At 38.4% G+C, this 14,923-nt stretch overlaps 1 protein-coding gene across 4 annotated transcripts in view; it reads left to right on the forward strand.

The window, feature by feature from the left end:
* ANO3 (anoctamin 3) overlaps nucleotides 1-14,923 on the forward strand; it is a 249,457-nt gene extending 234,534 nt beyond the window's left edge. For 3 of the 4 annotated variants that reach the window (XM_001509055.5, XM_039911456.1, XM_029060307.2), the window contains 9 exons: nucleotides 1,734-1,845; nucleotides 2,304-2,361; nucleotides 2,706-2,803; nucleotides 5,650-5,795; nucleotides 7,291-7,443; nucleotides 9,221-9,368; nucleotides 10,320-10,400; nucleotides 10,604-10,709; nucleotides 11,760-11,942. In XM_001509055.5, the coding sequence (XP_001509105.2) occupies nucleotides 1,734-1,845; nucleotides 2,304-2,361; nucleotides 2,706-2,803; nucleotides 5,650-5,795; nucleotides 7,291-7,443; nucleotides 9,221-9,368; nucleotides 10,320-10,400; nucleotides 10,604-10,709; nucleotides 11,760-11,942 (1,085 nt within the window). Of the gene's footprint in view, nucleotides 1-1,733; nucleotides 1,846-2,303; nucleotides 2,362-2,705; nucleotides 2,804-5,649; nucleotides 5,796-7,290; nucleotides 7,444-9,220; nucleotides 9,369-10,319; nucleotides 10,401-10,603; nucleotides 10,710-11,759 lie in introns of all 4 variants that reach the window. The other variant, XM_029060306.2, reaches the window with a different exon arrangement.

A 14,923-nucleotide genomic window follows, 5' to 3' on the forward strand; every position in this document is an offset into this window, starting at 1 on the left:
TACTCTATCCACTCTGCCATGCTGCTCTGCAGTAAATGCTTGGGAGTGTTCAGTATAGCAATATAACAAATACATTCCCTACCCCCAGTGACCTTGCAGTCTAGAGGGGGAGGCAAACATTAGACTAAATAAATAAAATTACAGATATTTGTATTAGTAATTTAGGCCACATAAGTACTCCAGCCATCAGATGGGAAGCATAGCATACTATCCAAGAGTGTTGTTCTTTAATGTCCAAATGAAATCCAGAAAGATATGTGATTCATAAAACTTATGGACTTTAATTTGTGATTTCCTTTTTCATTTTTAAGCATTGTCCTCAACAGTCATGATAATGTAGGGCAATTCAGATGATTTTTTTTTTATCAGGGTCAGTCACCTTTAAGTTGGTCTGATAAATGCTTAATAATAACTCTTTCTGAAAAGAGCCTTTTCAAGTGAAACCAACTTCGTTGAATCTCCTTTAAATTCCTGTGGATTATGAAGGCTGCAGTTCACAGTGAATACCTCAATTACCAATGCTGTTTAGCAGAAATTGTTTAATCTGTGCTTTGTTTAACAAGATTCTATTTACTTAAGAAAATGTTTGGTTGTTTAATTATGTCTTCCATTAGGGTTTATGAAAATATCTAAATACGATAAATTCAGGATAGGTAGAGAATGATTCTGCTTCAGTTGATTCAGTGGTGCCAAAGTTAAGAGCTTTATGGGGTGTTGCTAGAAGGAGATGAGAACTTCCACCACGTCATTTAATAGAGACTGTGGCACTTCAGAAATTAGCCTTGTTGTCTCATGGATGGAGCCAAGATCTATGTATTAATTTGTGAATCTCCTGCAGTCCGTTTTTTCTCTAGTTCTGTGACATCAAGAAATTGGGATCCTTAGAGACTCTTTTCTCAAAACAGGGTTTGGGTTATGGTATCTCCAGTCCAGGGACAAAAAGCATCAAGACCAAAGTAGTACCTGATCTCTATTTCAAATCCTTAAATGGGAATTTGGCAATTCCCAAAGTCTGTGATATTTGGAAGAGATGATGGGGAGATAGATGGTCTTGCCTTAGTTTCTCTTTCCCTGGGGTTTTCATTAGAGCCAGGATGTTGTCCCCACCCACTCCTCCGCCTTAAACGACAATAGAAACAGTCTCCTTTTATTACCTTGATGAGCTCAGTAAAAATCAATCAAATCTGTAAAATTAAGAAAATAAATTTGTACCACCTAATGCAATTGTAGCCAAAGCGCTACACATCAGAAGCATAATTAATAGGAAAGATTGAATCACAGCAGGTTAGATATTTGTCAGTTCTTGTTGTGATGAGTCAGGAAGCATTTTGGCTCTAAAGATGAGTTTAATGTTCACTTTGCGTACCCCTGACACCTGGTATAGCTTTGACTGTTTTGCTCCTTTTTTTCTTCAGAAAGTGGTAAAATAAAAGGATGAAGTAACACATAAATGGCAGACCAAGCAACTCATTACTGACTGACTGACTGACTCATAGTTGAAAGTCTTTAGCAGGAAACTAGATACTCTAAAATGGGCCTGGAAGCACAGTGGGTTAACAGAAATATTTACAAGGTGTTATTGCCTGGGAAAACACTTGCCAGTTAAAAGGTTTTATGAGTGAGACCATCAGAACCTACCATGTAGATAATTCACAGATCCTAAAAGTCCTTAAAAATAGGAATTAAGTGTTCTTTGGTAGCTAATTTAACATTATTTCTGCTGTTCCTTTTAGAACATCCTCGAACTGAATCTGAGTGGGAGAACAGCTTTGCCTTGAAGATGTTCCTGTTCCAGTTTGTCAACTTAAACAGCTCCATCTTCTACATTGCCTTTTTCTTGGGCAGGTAAGCCAGATATTCAAATACCATCTTCGATAAGGACTGAAGCACTTACCACTAACTAGGTCATCATAATCAAATGTTGAATTTGTCTAGAAGAGGGGATTTTTGTTCAAATTTTCTCTCCGTTGCAATACTGACTTTAAATCTGTGTCTTATTCTACTGTTGATTGGTTTTCCTATCACAGGTGATGCTACCTTAAGAAAAGATATAAAATATTAGGCTCCATTCAAACTTCCATATCTTTTTTCGGTCTCTGAGTGGAGTCACTGACTCATTTTTTTTGTCATATTTGGAGTTCAAATAATACCAAGACCAGAATTCCTAAAACTGGCAATCCTCCAATTACCCTCACAAGAACTGGTGAATGAAAGAAGAAAAATTCTTCAAATTTTCATAGTTTGACACGAAGATGAACACAACACCTGCATTCCTTAATAAAACAAAAATGTCCCTCTTACAGATTTGCTGGGCGTCCAGGGAAGTACAACAAACTTTTTGACCGATGGAGACTAGAAGAAGTGAGTCAACTAAAGTGGGGCAGAGGGTGCTTGAAAATATTTTACAGCTATAAGAAATTCGGAGTCCTTGAGAGTGACAAATTAAAATATTTGGGGGAGTTATTTGATGGACAAATGTCAAATTGTGGAAATGTATTCAAATGCATGCTATTTTGATTATCCCACACAGCACCTTTCCATCTGATGTATCTGCCAGCTCGTTTTTTGGATTTAGTTACTTGAAAATTTTTACAATGAGTTTGGATTTTTTCATTTCCCACACAGTGATGCTTCCCCTATTTTGAACAAACAGATGCCCTCCGGGAGTGATATGTCTTATAATAATCTTCATCATTTAATTTCAGTGTCATCCCAGTGGCTGCTTGATAGACCTCTGCTTGCAAATGGGTGTTATCATGGTTTTAAAGCAAATGTGGAATAACTTCATGGAACTGGGATACCCGTAAGTTTGGAACTTGTTTAAGAAGCTATAGCATATACTGTTTAGCCAAGTAGAAAGCAAACAGCTTGTGTTTTCTAGAGAAGCAGCATTGCATAATGGAAAGCAAATGGATCTGGGAGTCAGAAGACCTGGATGCTAATCTCAGCTCTTTCATGTACCTGCTATATGACCTTGGGAAAATCACTTAACTTCTCTGAGCCTCAGTTCCCTCATTCGCAGATAGGGATTCAGTACTTGTCTGCCCTCCTACTTAAACTATGAGCCCCATGTGGAACCTGATTTTCTTGTATCTATCCCACTACTTAGAAGAGTGCTGGCACCAAGTATGTGCTTAACAAATACCACTATTATTATTATTATAGTGTAGGTTACATATTTTTATATTTTCTCTCAAACTACCAGCTTTGGGCTCTATTAACAGAAAGAATGGAAAAGAAAAGAGTTTTTTGGAAATATTATCTTACTGCATGCCAAATACATAGGGTAAAGTTTGTTCTGATAGCTCTGTTTCTTGGCATTCAGATTATTCCCATTGAGTTCAGAGAAATCTGATGTATTTTTAGAAAACTGAACATTTTACAGCCATTGAAATGAATGATCTCTTCACAAGCAGTGATCTCAAAGCAATGACATGTAGTAATTTGGGGGACTAATTAGACAAATATGTTTATAATTTGGTCAATTAGAAGGGTGCGTATGGTGCTTGTTCAAAGTAGAAGATGTAGGTGACCCATCAGAGTGTACAGTCAGGTTTCTTGTAATGAAGAAACTTGTGTTACAGAAAACTCAGATTGTAATATGTAATGTAATGTAATGCCTTGACCCATACCAGGAAAATTCATACATGTGCAAAATTAATTCTTAGAACACCACATTGCATTGTATCCAGACAAATTAGCATGATAAGAATAATATTTCCAAATTTCTCATTAGTGTTCTATCAAAAATATGTAATGAAAATACACATTACAGCAGAACCGACTCTATCTCAGTCATTTCTCCCCTTTCCCAAACTTATATGCTGAGTCCGTGGTGATAGACCAGACAAGGAATTGTAACATTCTGTTGGTGATGCACGGTGAAACAGAATAAGAGCAGTAAACTAGCCATGGAAACATACCTCCTGCATTTTCTGGGACAAATTAATGTTCGTCTGGTCTTTCTCTGTCTCTCTCCCTATTTCTCCCCTTCTCTCTATCTCCCTCTTTCTCCCCCTCTCCCTCCCACTATCTACCTCACTCCCTCTCCCTTTCCATCTCCCTCTGTCTCTCCCCTTGTCTCTCTGTCTTACACGCATGCCTTATACCTCCCCCCAAATAATAGCATGAATGGTCCCCTTATTTTCTTCATGACGTTTAGGATGGGAGTTTATTTTTACAAACACACATAAATAGAAAATTACTCTTCTGGTCATGACTATTTTACATGATGCTCCTATTTTAACAAATAGATGTTACTCAAAAAATGGTCATTACTTCTAAAAAAATGCCTGTCAATCAATCAACCATATTTACTGAGTACTTACTGTATGCAGAGCGTGGTACTAAGCTCTTTGGAGAATACATTTTGTAGACATGATCCCTGCCCTCAGGAAGCTTACAATATAGCTGGGAAAACAGGAACTATAATACTTAAAATAATAATGCTAGTATTTTGTTAAGCACTTACTATGTGCAGAGCACTGTTCTAAACGCTGGGCGAGATACAGAGTGATCAGGTTGTCCCACGTGAGGCTCACAGTTGATCCCCATTTTACAGATGAGGTAACTGAGGCACAGAGAAGTGAAGTGACTCGCCCACAGTCACAGAGCTGACAAGTGGCAGAGTGGGGATTCGAACCTCTGTGGGGGATTGTGACATCTGACTCCCAAGCCCATGCTCATTCCACTGAGCCACACTGCTTCTCTATGTAGAAAGAAGCAACAGAATGTAAACATATGTACATAATTGTTATGTGTTTAGGTGAAGATGAAGTGCTAAAGGGATTATATTGAGGAAAACAGAAAGAGAAGATGAGCAAATGATCAGGGAAGGTATCCTGGAGGAGGGGTGATTTTTTGGGGAAAGGACTTGTAAACTCATTGTGGGCAGGAAACATATCTACCAACTCTAATGTATTGTACTCTCAAGCATTTAGTACAGTAATCTGTACACAATAAGCACTCTATAAAGACCATCGTTGATGGTGATGGAGAGAACAGTGATCTGACAAAAGTGAAATGGGAGGAGTTACTGTCTGAAAGGAAGGTGTGAGCGAGAGTCTGGCAGTGTGAAAGACAAAAATGAAACATAGTGAGTAGGTGAGCATGAGAGGAACAAAGCAAGCAAACTGGGAAGTAGTGGGAGAGGAGCATAGACTGAGTTAGGATTTTTAAATTTAACATTATGGTGCTATTTAGCTGTGGGAGGGTCACAAGGTGAAACTATCATTTTCATAAACTAAAGAACAAGTCTCACATATAATGTTGATATTTGTTAAGCGCTTACTATGTGCAGAGCACTGTTCTAAACGCTGGGCGAGATACAGAGTGATCAGGTTGTCCCACGTGAGGCTCACAGTTGATCCCCATTTTACAGATGAGGTAACTGAGGCACAGAGAAGTGAAGTGACTCGCCCACAGTCACACAGCTGACAAGTGGCAGAGCCGGGATTCGAACCCATGAGTTCTGACTCCCAAGCCCAGGCTCTTTCCACTGAGCCACGCTGCTTCCCATGTCCAAGTGAGTAGAATGAAGGAGGTCTAGTTGTAGCGAGTAATGCAGACCATAGCAGAGTGGTAGGAGGGAATACTGACTGAACAGGAACTGCATAACTCAAAAGTCAATGGTCTGGTTACTTAATGTAGATTGCTACAGAACTGGTGGGCACGACGGAAAATCAAACGGGGAGGACAACTGATGGAGCATAAAGTTTCTCTACCTCAGTGGGAAAAAGATTGGAATCTCCAACCCATGAATCTCCATGGATTGATGGACGAATACTTGGAAATGGGTAAGGAAAGTTGTCGTTGCAGTGAGATTTTTTAAGCAGATCATCTTCAGACTGAAAGCCAATTATGTTTGTTCACCATACTTCACTGTACTGCCCGGATCATTTTTCTATAAAACCTTTCAGTCAAAGATTCCCCAATCCTCAAGAACCTCTAGTGGTTCACTCATTCATTCATTCATTCATTCAATCAATCAGTCATATTTATTCAGTGCTTACTGTGCACAGAGCACTGTACTAAGCACTTGGGAAAGTACAATACAACAATAAGCAGACATATTCCCTGCCCACATCAAGCTTACAATGTAGAGTGGGGGAGACAGACATGAATATAAATAAATAAATTACAGACATATACATAATTGCTGAGGGGCTGGGAGGGGAGAAGAACAAAGGTAGCAAGTCGGGTCAATGCAGAAGGGAGAGGGAGAAGAGGAAAGGACCCCTTTTAGTCTTAGTCAGGGAAGACCTCCTAGAGGAGATGTGCTCTCAATAATTGGTTGCCCATCTACCTCCACATCAAACAGAAATTCCTTACCCATAGGCTTTAAAGCACTCAATCACTTTGTTCTCCCCCCCATACATTTTACATCCCTGATTTCCTGTTACAACCCAGCCCGCACACTTAGCTCTGCACAAGCCTTATTAAAAGCACATTTCCTCCAAGAGGCCTTCACCATCTAAGCCTTCATTACTTCCTTTCCCACTCCACGCTGTGTTGCACTTGCACTTGAATTTTCTGCATAATCTTTGTAATTTATTATTTATATTAATTTCTGAGTCTCCCCCAAGCTCTCCCAAGTGATTACCACAGTGCTCTGCACACATTAAGCACTCAATAGATATGACTGATTGTTTGATTGATACTGCTGGTCAGTATGAATTAATGGGAGGGTTTGTCCAGATATTGTCTGCCCCTGACCATAATTGAAATACATCAGAGTCCTTGCCCCATACTCAGGTAATGAACTACACTATGGGCTAGTGGATAGAGCATGCACCTGGGAGTCATAAGGGTCTGGGTTCTCATCCTGACTCCACCCCTTCTCTGCTGTAAGACTTGGGAAAGTCACTTCACTTCTCAGTACCTACCTAAGTTACCTCACCTGTAAAATCGGAATAAAGACCACGAGCTCTACGTGAGACATGGACTGTGTCCCACCTGATTACTTTGTATCTACCCCAACTTTTAGAACAGTGCTTGACACATAGTAGGCGCTTAACGAATGTCATTAAAAAAATCAGTCAATGGCATATTTTGAGTGCTCAGTTAGAGCACCATTCTAGCTGCTTGGGACAGTACAATAGAGTAAATAGTCATGATTCATGCCAAAAAAGAGTTTATACTCCATCTGATAAAATTCAGAATGGAGATTATCTGAATCCATGTTAGGAAAAGAAAGAGGCAGAGGGACAAAGCAGGTAGGTTTATCCAGGTTGCTCTCATTTACCTGCTTCAATGGCCAGCTATGTTTTGTTTATTTTAATGATGTGTCAGTTTTGCAGTTTGGTTTCACAACCATCTTCGTTGCGGCTTTTCCATTGGCACCTCTCCTGGCCCTGCTGAACAACATCATAGAGATCAGGCTCGACGCATACAAGTTTGTGACCCAGTGGAGAAGACCAATGCCTGCTAGGGCAACAGATATAGGTGAGGGTGAAAGCCACCTGTCACTATGTTGATGACCTCAGTATCAGGTCATAACAGTGTTCAACTCCTCTGAATGTGTTCAGTTGCTATTGCTCCCATACATTACAGAACATGAGAGGTTCAGCCTACCCTCCAAAGCACTGTGAAATTGTGGAGTATCCATTGAAATACCCAGTTTTGGAAACTTGTTTTCGTTGCTTTTGTGTCTGGTTTGATAACATTTTAAAACCCAAAATCTCTCTCTGGGTTGAAATGTCTGCCTCATATATAGTTGTATTTGAATATCTTTGGATTTTCCTATATCCCTCATCAGGGTAAGCCCTCGATTCACTGGAATTGATAGGAGACATGAATTTGAAGGGTTAAAATAGGCCTCCTTTCACGGCTCCTTTTTCAGAACTATGAAAAAGAAAGTATGTGTGTTGTGAGAAAGGAGAGCTTTCACAGAGTAATTAACTTCCATAGTCTTATTGTTCATGTCTGCACTGTGCAAGCCTAAGAATATTGTAAGAGTTTCACAGATCTGTCTGTATCATAAAAAACCTAACATTTTTGGAGTCCGGCAAAAGTTTAGGGTGCCGAACAAAATTATATCGTTAAGGAAAATCCTCTTAAAATACTTCCATTCTGTTAGACATCCTCACTGTCTGTCATAGTAAACAAGTGGAACTGAAGGACTTTCTCTGTCCTCATAATGGCCAACTCTTCATGCAGGAAATCCAGAAGCAATGTGAAAACAATTTTGAAAATTTCCATAATCCTTAATAGCCCTATTCCAATGTATGTCATTGGCTACATAACAGTAGGGAGATTTCTCCTGGCATGTTTTTTGTCAGAATTCAGTTCAGGAGGTCTGATAAGAGGGCAGATATATCTCCTTATCCTGCTATAGGCTTTGCCGTAAGATTGAGTTCAGCCCAAGCACAGAGAGATAGGGAAGGAGGAGTGGTTTTAGGAATCAATTTAACAGCATTGCCTAGTGCAAAGAGCCTTGGGCCTGGGACTCCAGGACCTGAGTTCTAATTCCAGCTCTGCAAGTTGCCGGGAGTGTGACCTTGGGCAAGCTACTTAAACTTCTCTGTGCCTCATTTTTCTCATATGTAAAGTGGGGATTTGATAACTGTTCTCCCTCCTACTTAGACTGTGAGGTCCATGTGCAACAGAGACTGTGTCCAAACTGATTAAGTTGTATCTAGTCCAGTACTTAGAAAAGTGCTTGACACATAATAAGTGCTTAACAAATGTAATAATAATAATAATAAGAAGAAAAGTAATGAGGAGAATAATAAACAGCTGTTCCTCAGGAATTCTAAAAACTTTATTCTACTTTTTTAACTGCATTTTTGGATTCTGATGACTTACTTGAAGTTCTCCAGGGTAGGAACAGGATGAGAGAACTGCGCCTGGGGATTAAAAAAAAGCCCAGAATGCTAATGTCAGTCAAATGGTCAGGTTGACATCAAAGATTTTGGGAAGATTTGGAGGACAAATGACTCCAGAAATATTAATCCTGTCAGTGGGACAATCCATGCTACCACTAAGAGAGCACTTTAAATTAACTTTGCCCCATGCAGATTTAGGTCATTGAAAAATGTGCTTAGCTTAGTGCACACACAGCTATGCTCCGTCTACAGTAGAATTGATCAGGAACCTATAAGAGTTTAAAGACTCATATTTGGAAGCAAATCTTACATTTCTAAATGCCTTTGAGAACACTTAATTATGACATTTCCTGGATATGGAACCTGTCTCTGATTCTGAATTTCTCATTCACTAGGTATCTGGTATGGAATTCTTGAAGGAATTGGAGTGCTGGCTGTAATCACCAACGCATTTGTAATTGCTATTACATCTGATTATATCCCACGGTTCGTCTATGCATATAAATATGGCCCTTGTACAGATGAAGGATACAGACAAGAAAAGTAATGTTGAAATTTCCATAATTTACTGATTTTAATTATCATGTAATTAGACTGAGATTTATTGGCAAGGCTCTGTCAGCATTTATCCTGAGGTGGGTTTTTTTCTTGCCAATTGCCTTTTGAATTGAATATTTCATGATTAGTTTGATTCCTCTCTTCAGTTTGAGAAGTGCTAGGGATATGTCCTCTGGACTAAGAGTTAGAGGAAGACAGAATTCTCCCAATTGCCTTAGGTGGCTTGGGAATAATCTGGTCATCCCCCAGAATCTTGCTCTCCTCTCTGCAGAGCAAAGTGATTGGAAGACTGGCTCTCTAAGTAATTCAAAAGTGGCCCCGGAGTACCAACATACTAACATGGAGAATACCATGAGGGCGTGTCCTGCGATATTGCTGTAGGTTAGTTCCATCTCTGGTGATGCGTGGGCAGGGACAGGGCCATTGCAGAAGCAATGTCACACTGTTCTAAGTGCTGGGATAGGCACAAGTTAATTAGGTTGGACATAGTCCCTGTCCCTCCTGGGACTCAGGCTCTTATCCCCATTTTACAGATGAGTTAACTGAGGCACAGAGAAGTGAAGTCATTTGCCCAGGTCACATAGCAGACCTTGCAGAACCAGGTTTGAAACCCAGGTCCTTTGGCCTCCCAGGCCTGTGCTCTATTAACTAAGTCACACATTACAACATGTTATAAGAAGCATCCAGATGCACCACAATGGCTTGAATGTAGGAATCATAATTAAAATATTCATGATTAAAATAATCATGATTAAAGTATCACCTTTGACTAGGATCATTTAGGTGCAATTTGACTACCTAATAGTATTTAAAATTTATACATATGAAAAGTATTTGTTATGTTTGGGAAATTCTGCTTTGCCTACAGAAGAAACATCAAATAGTCTAAAGAGAAAAGTAACATAAGTAAGTATTGCTTTCATCTTTCCATTTCAGGTGTTTAAAAGGATATGTGAACAGCAGCCTGTCAGTGTTTGACCTGAGTGAACTTGGGATGGGTTATTCTGGTTATTGCAGGTATTTACTTGAAATGTATTTTTTTCTTTCCAAGTTCTTATTAGGTCTCTGTTGAAGGATATTAAGGTTATTTTCTATTCCCATGAGGGAGATATTATTGAGTGGATTTGAATGGCAATCTCTGAACTTCACTCCCTCAGATATGACTCTGACTATGCACCTAGTACCCTGTACTTGACACTCTTTGGTTCTGTGGATTTCAGGTATCGAGATTACAGAGCCCCTCCATGGAGCTCCACTCCTTATGAATTTACTTTGCAATTCTGGCATGTGCTTGCTGCTCGGCTGGCTTTCATTATCGTGTTTGAGGTGAGTCACAAATTATAAGATATGGTCTGTGAAAATATGTTATTCTTTCCTCTTTCATTCCTTGTTTTGGTGTTAAGTCATGTTAAGTCATTTGTTCTTTAAGCCGATTATTGAATGACATACCAGTAGTACGTTAGAACCATCAGAGGATCTTTAAAATCATGTGGGCATCATCTTAAAAAGAAATGAGGTTATGCCCCTCTAATGAACTAGGCTTTGTACATTATATAAAACATCAATTTGCTCACATCCCTCAGGGAGTTTGCATTTTAAAGAAACAATTCAGATAAAGAAGGCCATTTGGACCAGCTAGGAGAGATCCACATCTCATTCCAAGGAGAGAACTTCTCCCCCAAATTAAATATGAAGTTGGCTCTTAATTCTGGGAGAGAGGTAGCTTGGGTGATATGAACTAGGAGGTAGTTATAAGGTTCAGAACATAATGAGAGTACTCTTATGCCTCCAAGGATGAGTTTCAAGACAGGAAAATGTCTTATTCTTAGGCCCCTCCAGTCTACTTAAAACGGTTAAGTTTCTTCTTGACAGATTATTAAACTTTTCCCTTCTTGGCTTGGCTAGATGTGACCTGACATTTCTGTTCTGTACCTGTCAAATAATCCAAACATTTTAGTGTTTGAAGCAGTGAGAGGAAAGCTTGGCAGACTAAATAGAAATTAATTCAGAACTGGGCCCTGGCCAAGGGACTCAGGCTAAAGGGGAGAAGATAGACACTTAGAAAAAAAGTCAATAATCACAAGATAACAAGCTAAGTCCAACAATCCTTACCAATGCCTCATTCTTATTGGTGCTAATATATATATAATCTTCCTATTAAGACAATGATATTATAAATGTAGAGGGGGCTAATTCAGACTTTAAATATAGGGGGGTTTTGAGGAAGCTTCTTGTATTTGTGAAATTATGTGGAAAGTAAGCACCAGTGGATGTTTGTGTCATGATAGTTGCTATAACTATAATTTATTATGGTATGTTTAATACATCCTTCCAGACCTTTGAAATCCCTTTTTTTCTCCTTTTTCTTATTTTCAGCACCTTGTTTTTGGGATCAAGTCATTCATTGCGTACCTGATCCCAGATATGCCAAAAGATTTGTGTGACAGAATGAGGCGCGAGAAGTATTTAGTTCAGGAAATGATGTATGAGGCTGAACTAGAGCATTTGCAAAGAGAACGGAAAAAAAACGGGAAACAGTATCACCATGAATGGCCTTAGTTGATTCTAATTATCTGCCAGAGACAGTACTGTACATGGAAATAGACGGTTTTGCAGCTTCAAATTTCCAGGGGCAAATGTGCACAAAACTGCTGTTGGGGAAATATACTGGCAGCTTTTCGAGACCTGTCTAATACAATCTTTTGAGGATAAAAAGGCAAAGCCATAGTCATCATCAACGTGGGGTCAAGTTTAAATAATCTGCAGTCCATGCTAGGTATTTAAAGTAGTCTTGGAAAATTGAGCATCTGAATGACACAGCCTAAACATCCCTGCGATGCCATCCAATGGTTGTGAAGAGTTTCCCTGCCAGGTAATGAAAGCAGTTTGTTTCCATGTACAGATCACAGTAATGGCATGACTTCGTTCCGTGGTTTCTGCTGCTGTATTACTTAACTTACTATTGCTCAGTTGAATTGTAATGCTTTTGAAAAATGAAAAAAAAGATGAATAGTTGCCTTTGCCACCATAATTTGATGTGAATGATCCTTCTGGCTTACTGTTTTGTAAGATTTGTCCTAGACTCTTGCTGAGATTGTGGATCTGCCCTAATAGGGACACAGTGCTGTTGAATATTCACTATGCAGTCAAAAAGGCAAGTCACCCATCCTTTTCCCTTTATCTACTCATAGAGTCCAAACCAAAAACTTAAACATTGGAGCTCCCAACACATCTAAAGGGTGCATTATTACACTGCCCACTTCCTATACATTGTGTTGAAGATGCAGATATTGCACACTATTGCATACTATTTTCATGAGCAAATAGAATCACATAACACAGATGAATGAATTATTAGTAATCTTATCCATCAAATAGCATGCCCTTGTTTGGATACAATCAATATTATTTCCTTTCTCTCTGATTTACTGGGATAATTTTTTAACCTGAGAAATATATTGACATGCATATATTTTAGTTTTCAGTGTACAGTGGCATTTTTACAGTTTGTAGCACCAGTTTTTGCAGCTATGATATCAGATATGCAGTACATTGTGACTTGTTTGTTCAGGAAAAGAAAGGCAGAATGTTTTGTCCCCATTTTGCTTTTCTTCTAATGATGTGCACTCTTTCTTGGGCTAATGAATCAATGCATGGATATGTTATTGCTAGGATTAGATATTTTTCAACTTTTATTCTTTCTGAGAAAACGTTGTTTGAAAGATCAACTGAAAAAATGTTAACAGGATTTATGTGAGGCAGAATTTCTAATTCCCCTATCAGCACAGAATGGAAAAAAATTAGAACTGGTTGAGTTAAAGTTATTTTAGTGTTAAAATGACATAGGTTAATAACAGTTTATAAACCAATGCACTTGAATTAATGAAGCATTAAACTAAATCAAATGTGCTGGTTTCACTTGGTATACACAGAGAACAAAATTCTGTAACCTTCCCTTTGGATACTAAAAAAATAAGGGTTATGTCACTGTTATATCAGGAAAAACATTTTTACTTTTATTTTTAAGTCTGTAGTTAGTTTCTGTAAAACACAGCACAATGGTTTTCAAAAATGAAAATCCCCAAAGTAAACCAATTAAAAAAACTTACTCTTTGGGAATGATTTTGGAACAAATGTTGCTTAGCCATAGAGTTTTTGTTGGCAGGAATTACTCCTACACCACTGACATTGAAAATATTTCCCGATCTGCAGATATTTTCCAGGTGAAAATTGCTCACAATTTGTATGACCTTACTGTATATTAACACCTCATCTTCTCTGTGGCAGTTTCTGATTGTCAGGGCAAGGAGAGAGGTTGGGGAAGGAAATCTCAAACTCCTCCATGCAGATGCGTAACCATGATCAGTGATAAAGTAAAAGACCCTGGCCAGTCATTGCCATAGACTCTTCAGTCCTGTCAAAGGTCATGACCATTAAAATGACACAGTAGTCTGTTTTCTGATCATTTGTTACTGAATATTTCTATGGTTTTAACTGTAGCATATGGAAACATCATTCTCCTGTTCTGCTAAATCAATGCTCCCCAAGTTTGGCTGAATGATCTTGGCACAAATGAACTCTTCTTTTATGACTTCTCTAATCTCAAAGAACCTTGGCTGGAACAAGGTTGAATGTTTGTACTAATGTAGCCAGTTATGGATGTCTAATATTTGTAACCACTTTCGTCAGTCTCTTACCGAGATAAAAGTAAACAGTGCCCCACTGTGGTGCTTAGAATAGCACAGATTAGGCATTAAGACTAAAGGTGGACAACCAAGAGAAACTGAGAGTTTTTGATAATGGTCTTTGATATTTTGATTTGGAGATGTACTTTTTTGGTAACTTCTCAAGCCTAAGGGAAAAATGTGAAGAAACTAGTAGGAGAGGTATGCTATTGTTATGCTAATTTTACACACTGAAGATAATGCAATAACATGTTTGTATTTCTCTGTTTCTGTGTAGTGTTGCAACTGCAGCTAATTGCTTTACTTGAGAGAAATATTCTGTTCATTGTCCTCTAATGTGGTGTTTGCATAGAGTGCCAATTATCTTATAAAGATACAAGGCACACTGTTCTCAGGAAATTCTGTTTAAATGAATGCCATTTATATATATTTTCATATTCTAAATACTTGTCTTTTCAAACAAATGACCAATATGTAAGCATGCAGGCTGCACTGGGAAATTGTGTAAAGCTTCAAAGTTGGCAAAATCTATTTAAAATTGCCTTAGATTGTTGCTGATCTAGTCTATTATACTTTCTGGTCTATGCATGCACATTTAGGTAAAATATTGTCAGAAAACTGCATGACAAGACACAGCTTTTGAATGATGCATATTCTTCCAAGAATATTTTAGCAATTCCTCTTGGAACTTAATGGCACAATGCAAAGAAAATATTTTTTTTTCAATAAATCAAAGTATCATTCTTATTTAGTATCATCATTTTTCCATCAAGTGCAAGTTAAATTTCTGCCTGGCTGAAGAATGACATATGAATCTAATTTAAAAATAAACAATTAGAATTTCTCTACAAACAA

This window comes from Ornithorhynchus anatinus, chromosome 3 (genome assembly GCF_004115215.2).
Source record: "Ornithorhynchus anatinus isolate Pmale09 chromosome 3, mOrnAna1.pri.v4, whole genome shotgun sequence".
Classification (NCBI taxonomy): Eukaryota; Metazoa; Chordata; class Mammalia; order Monotremata; family Ornithorhynchidae; genus Ornithorhynchus; species Ornithorhynchus anatinus.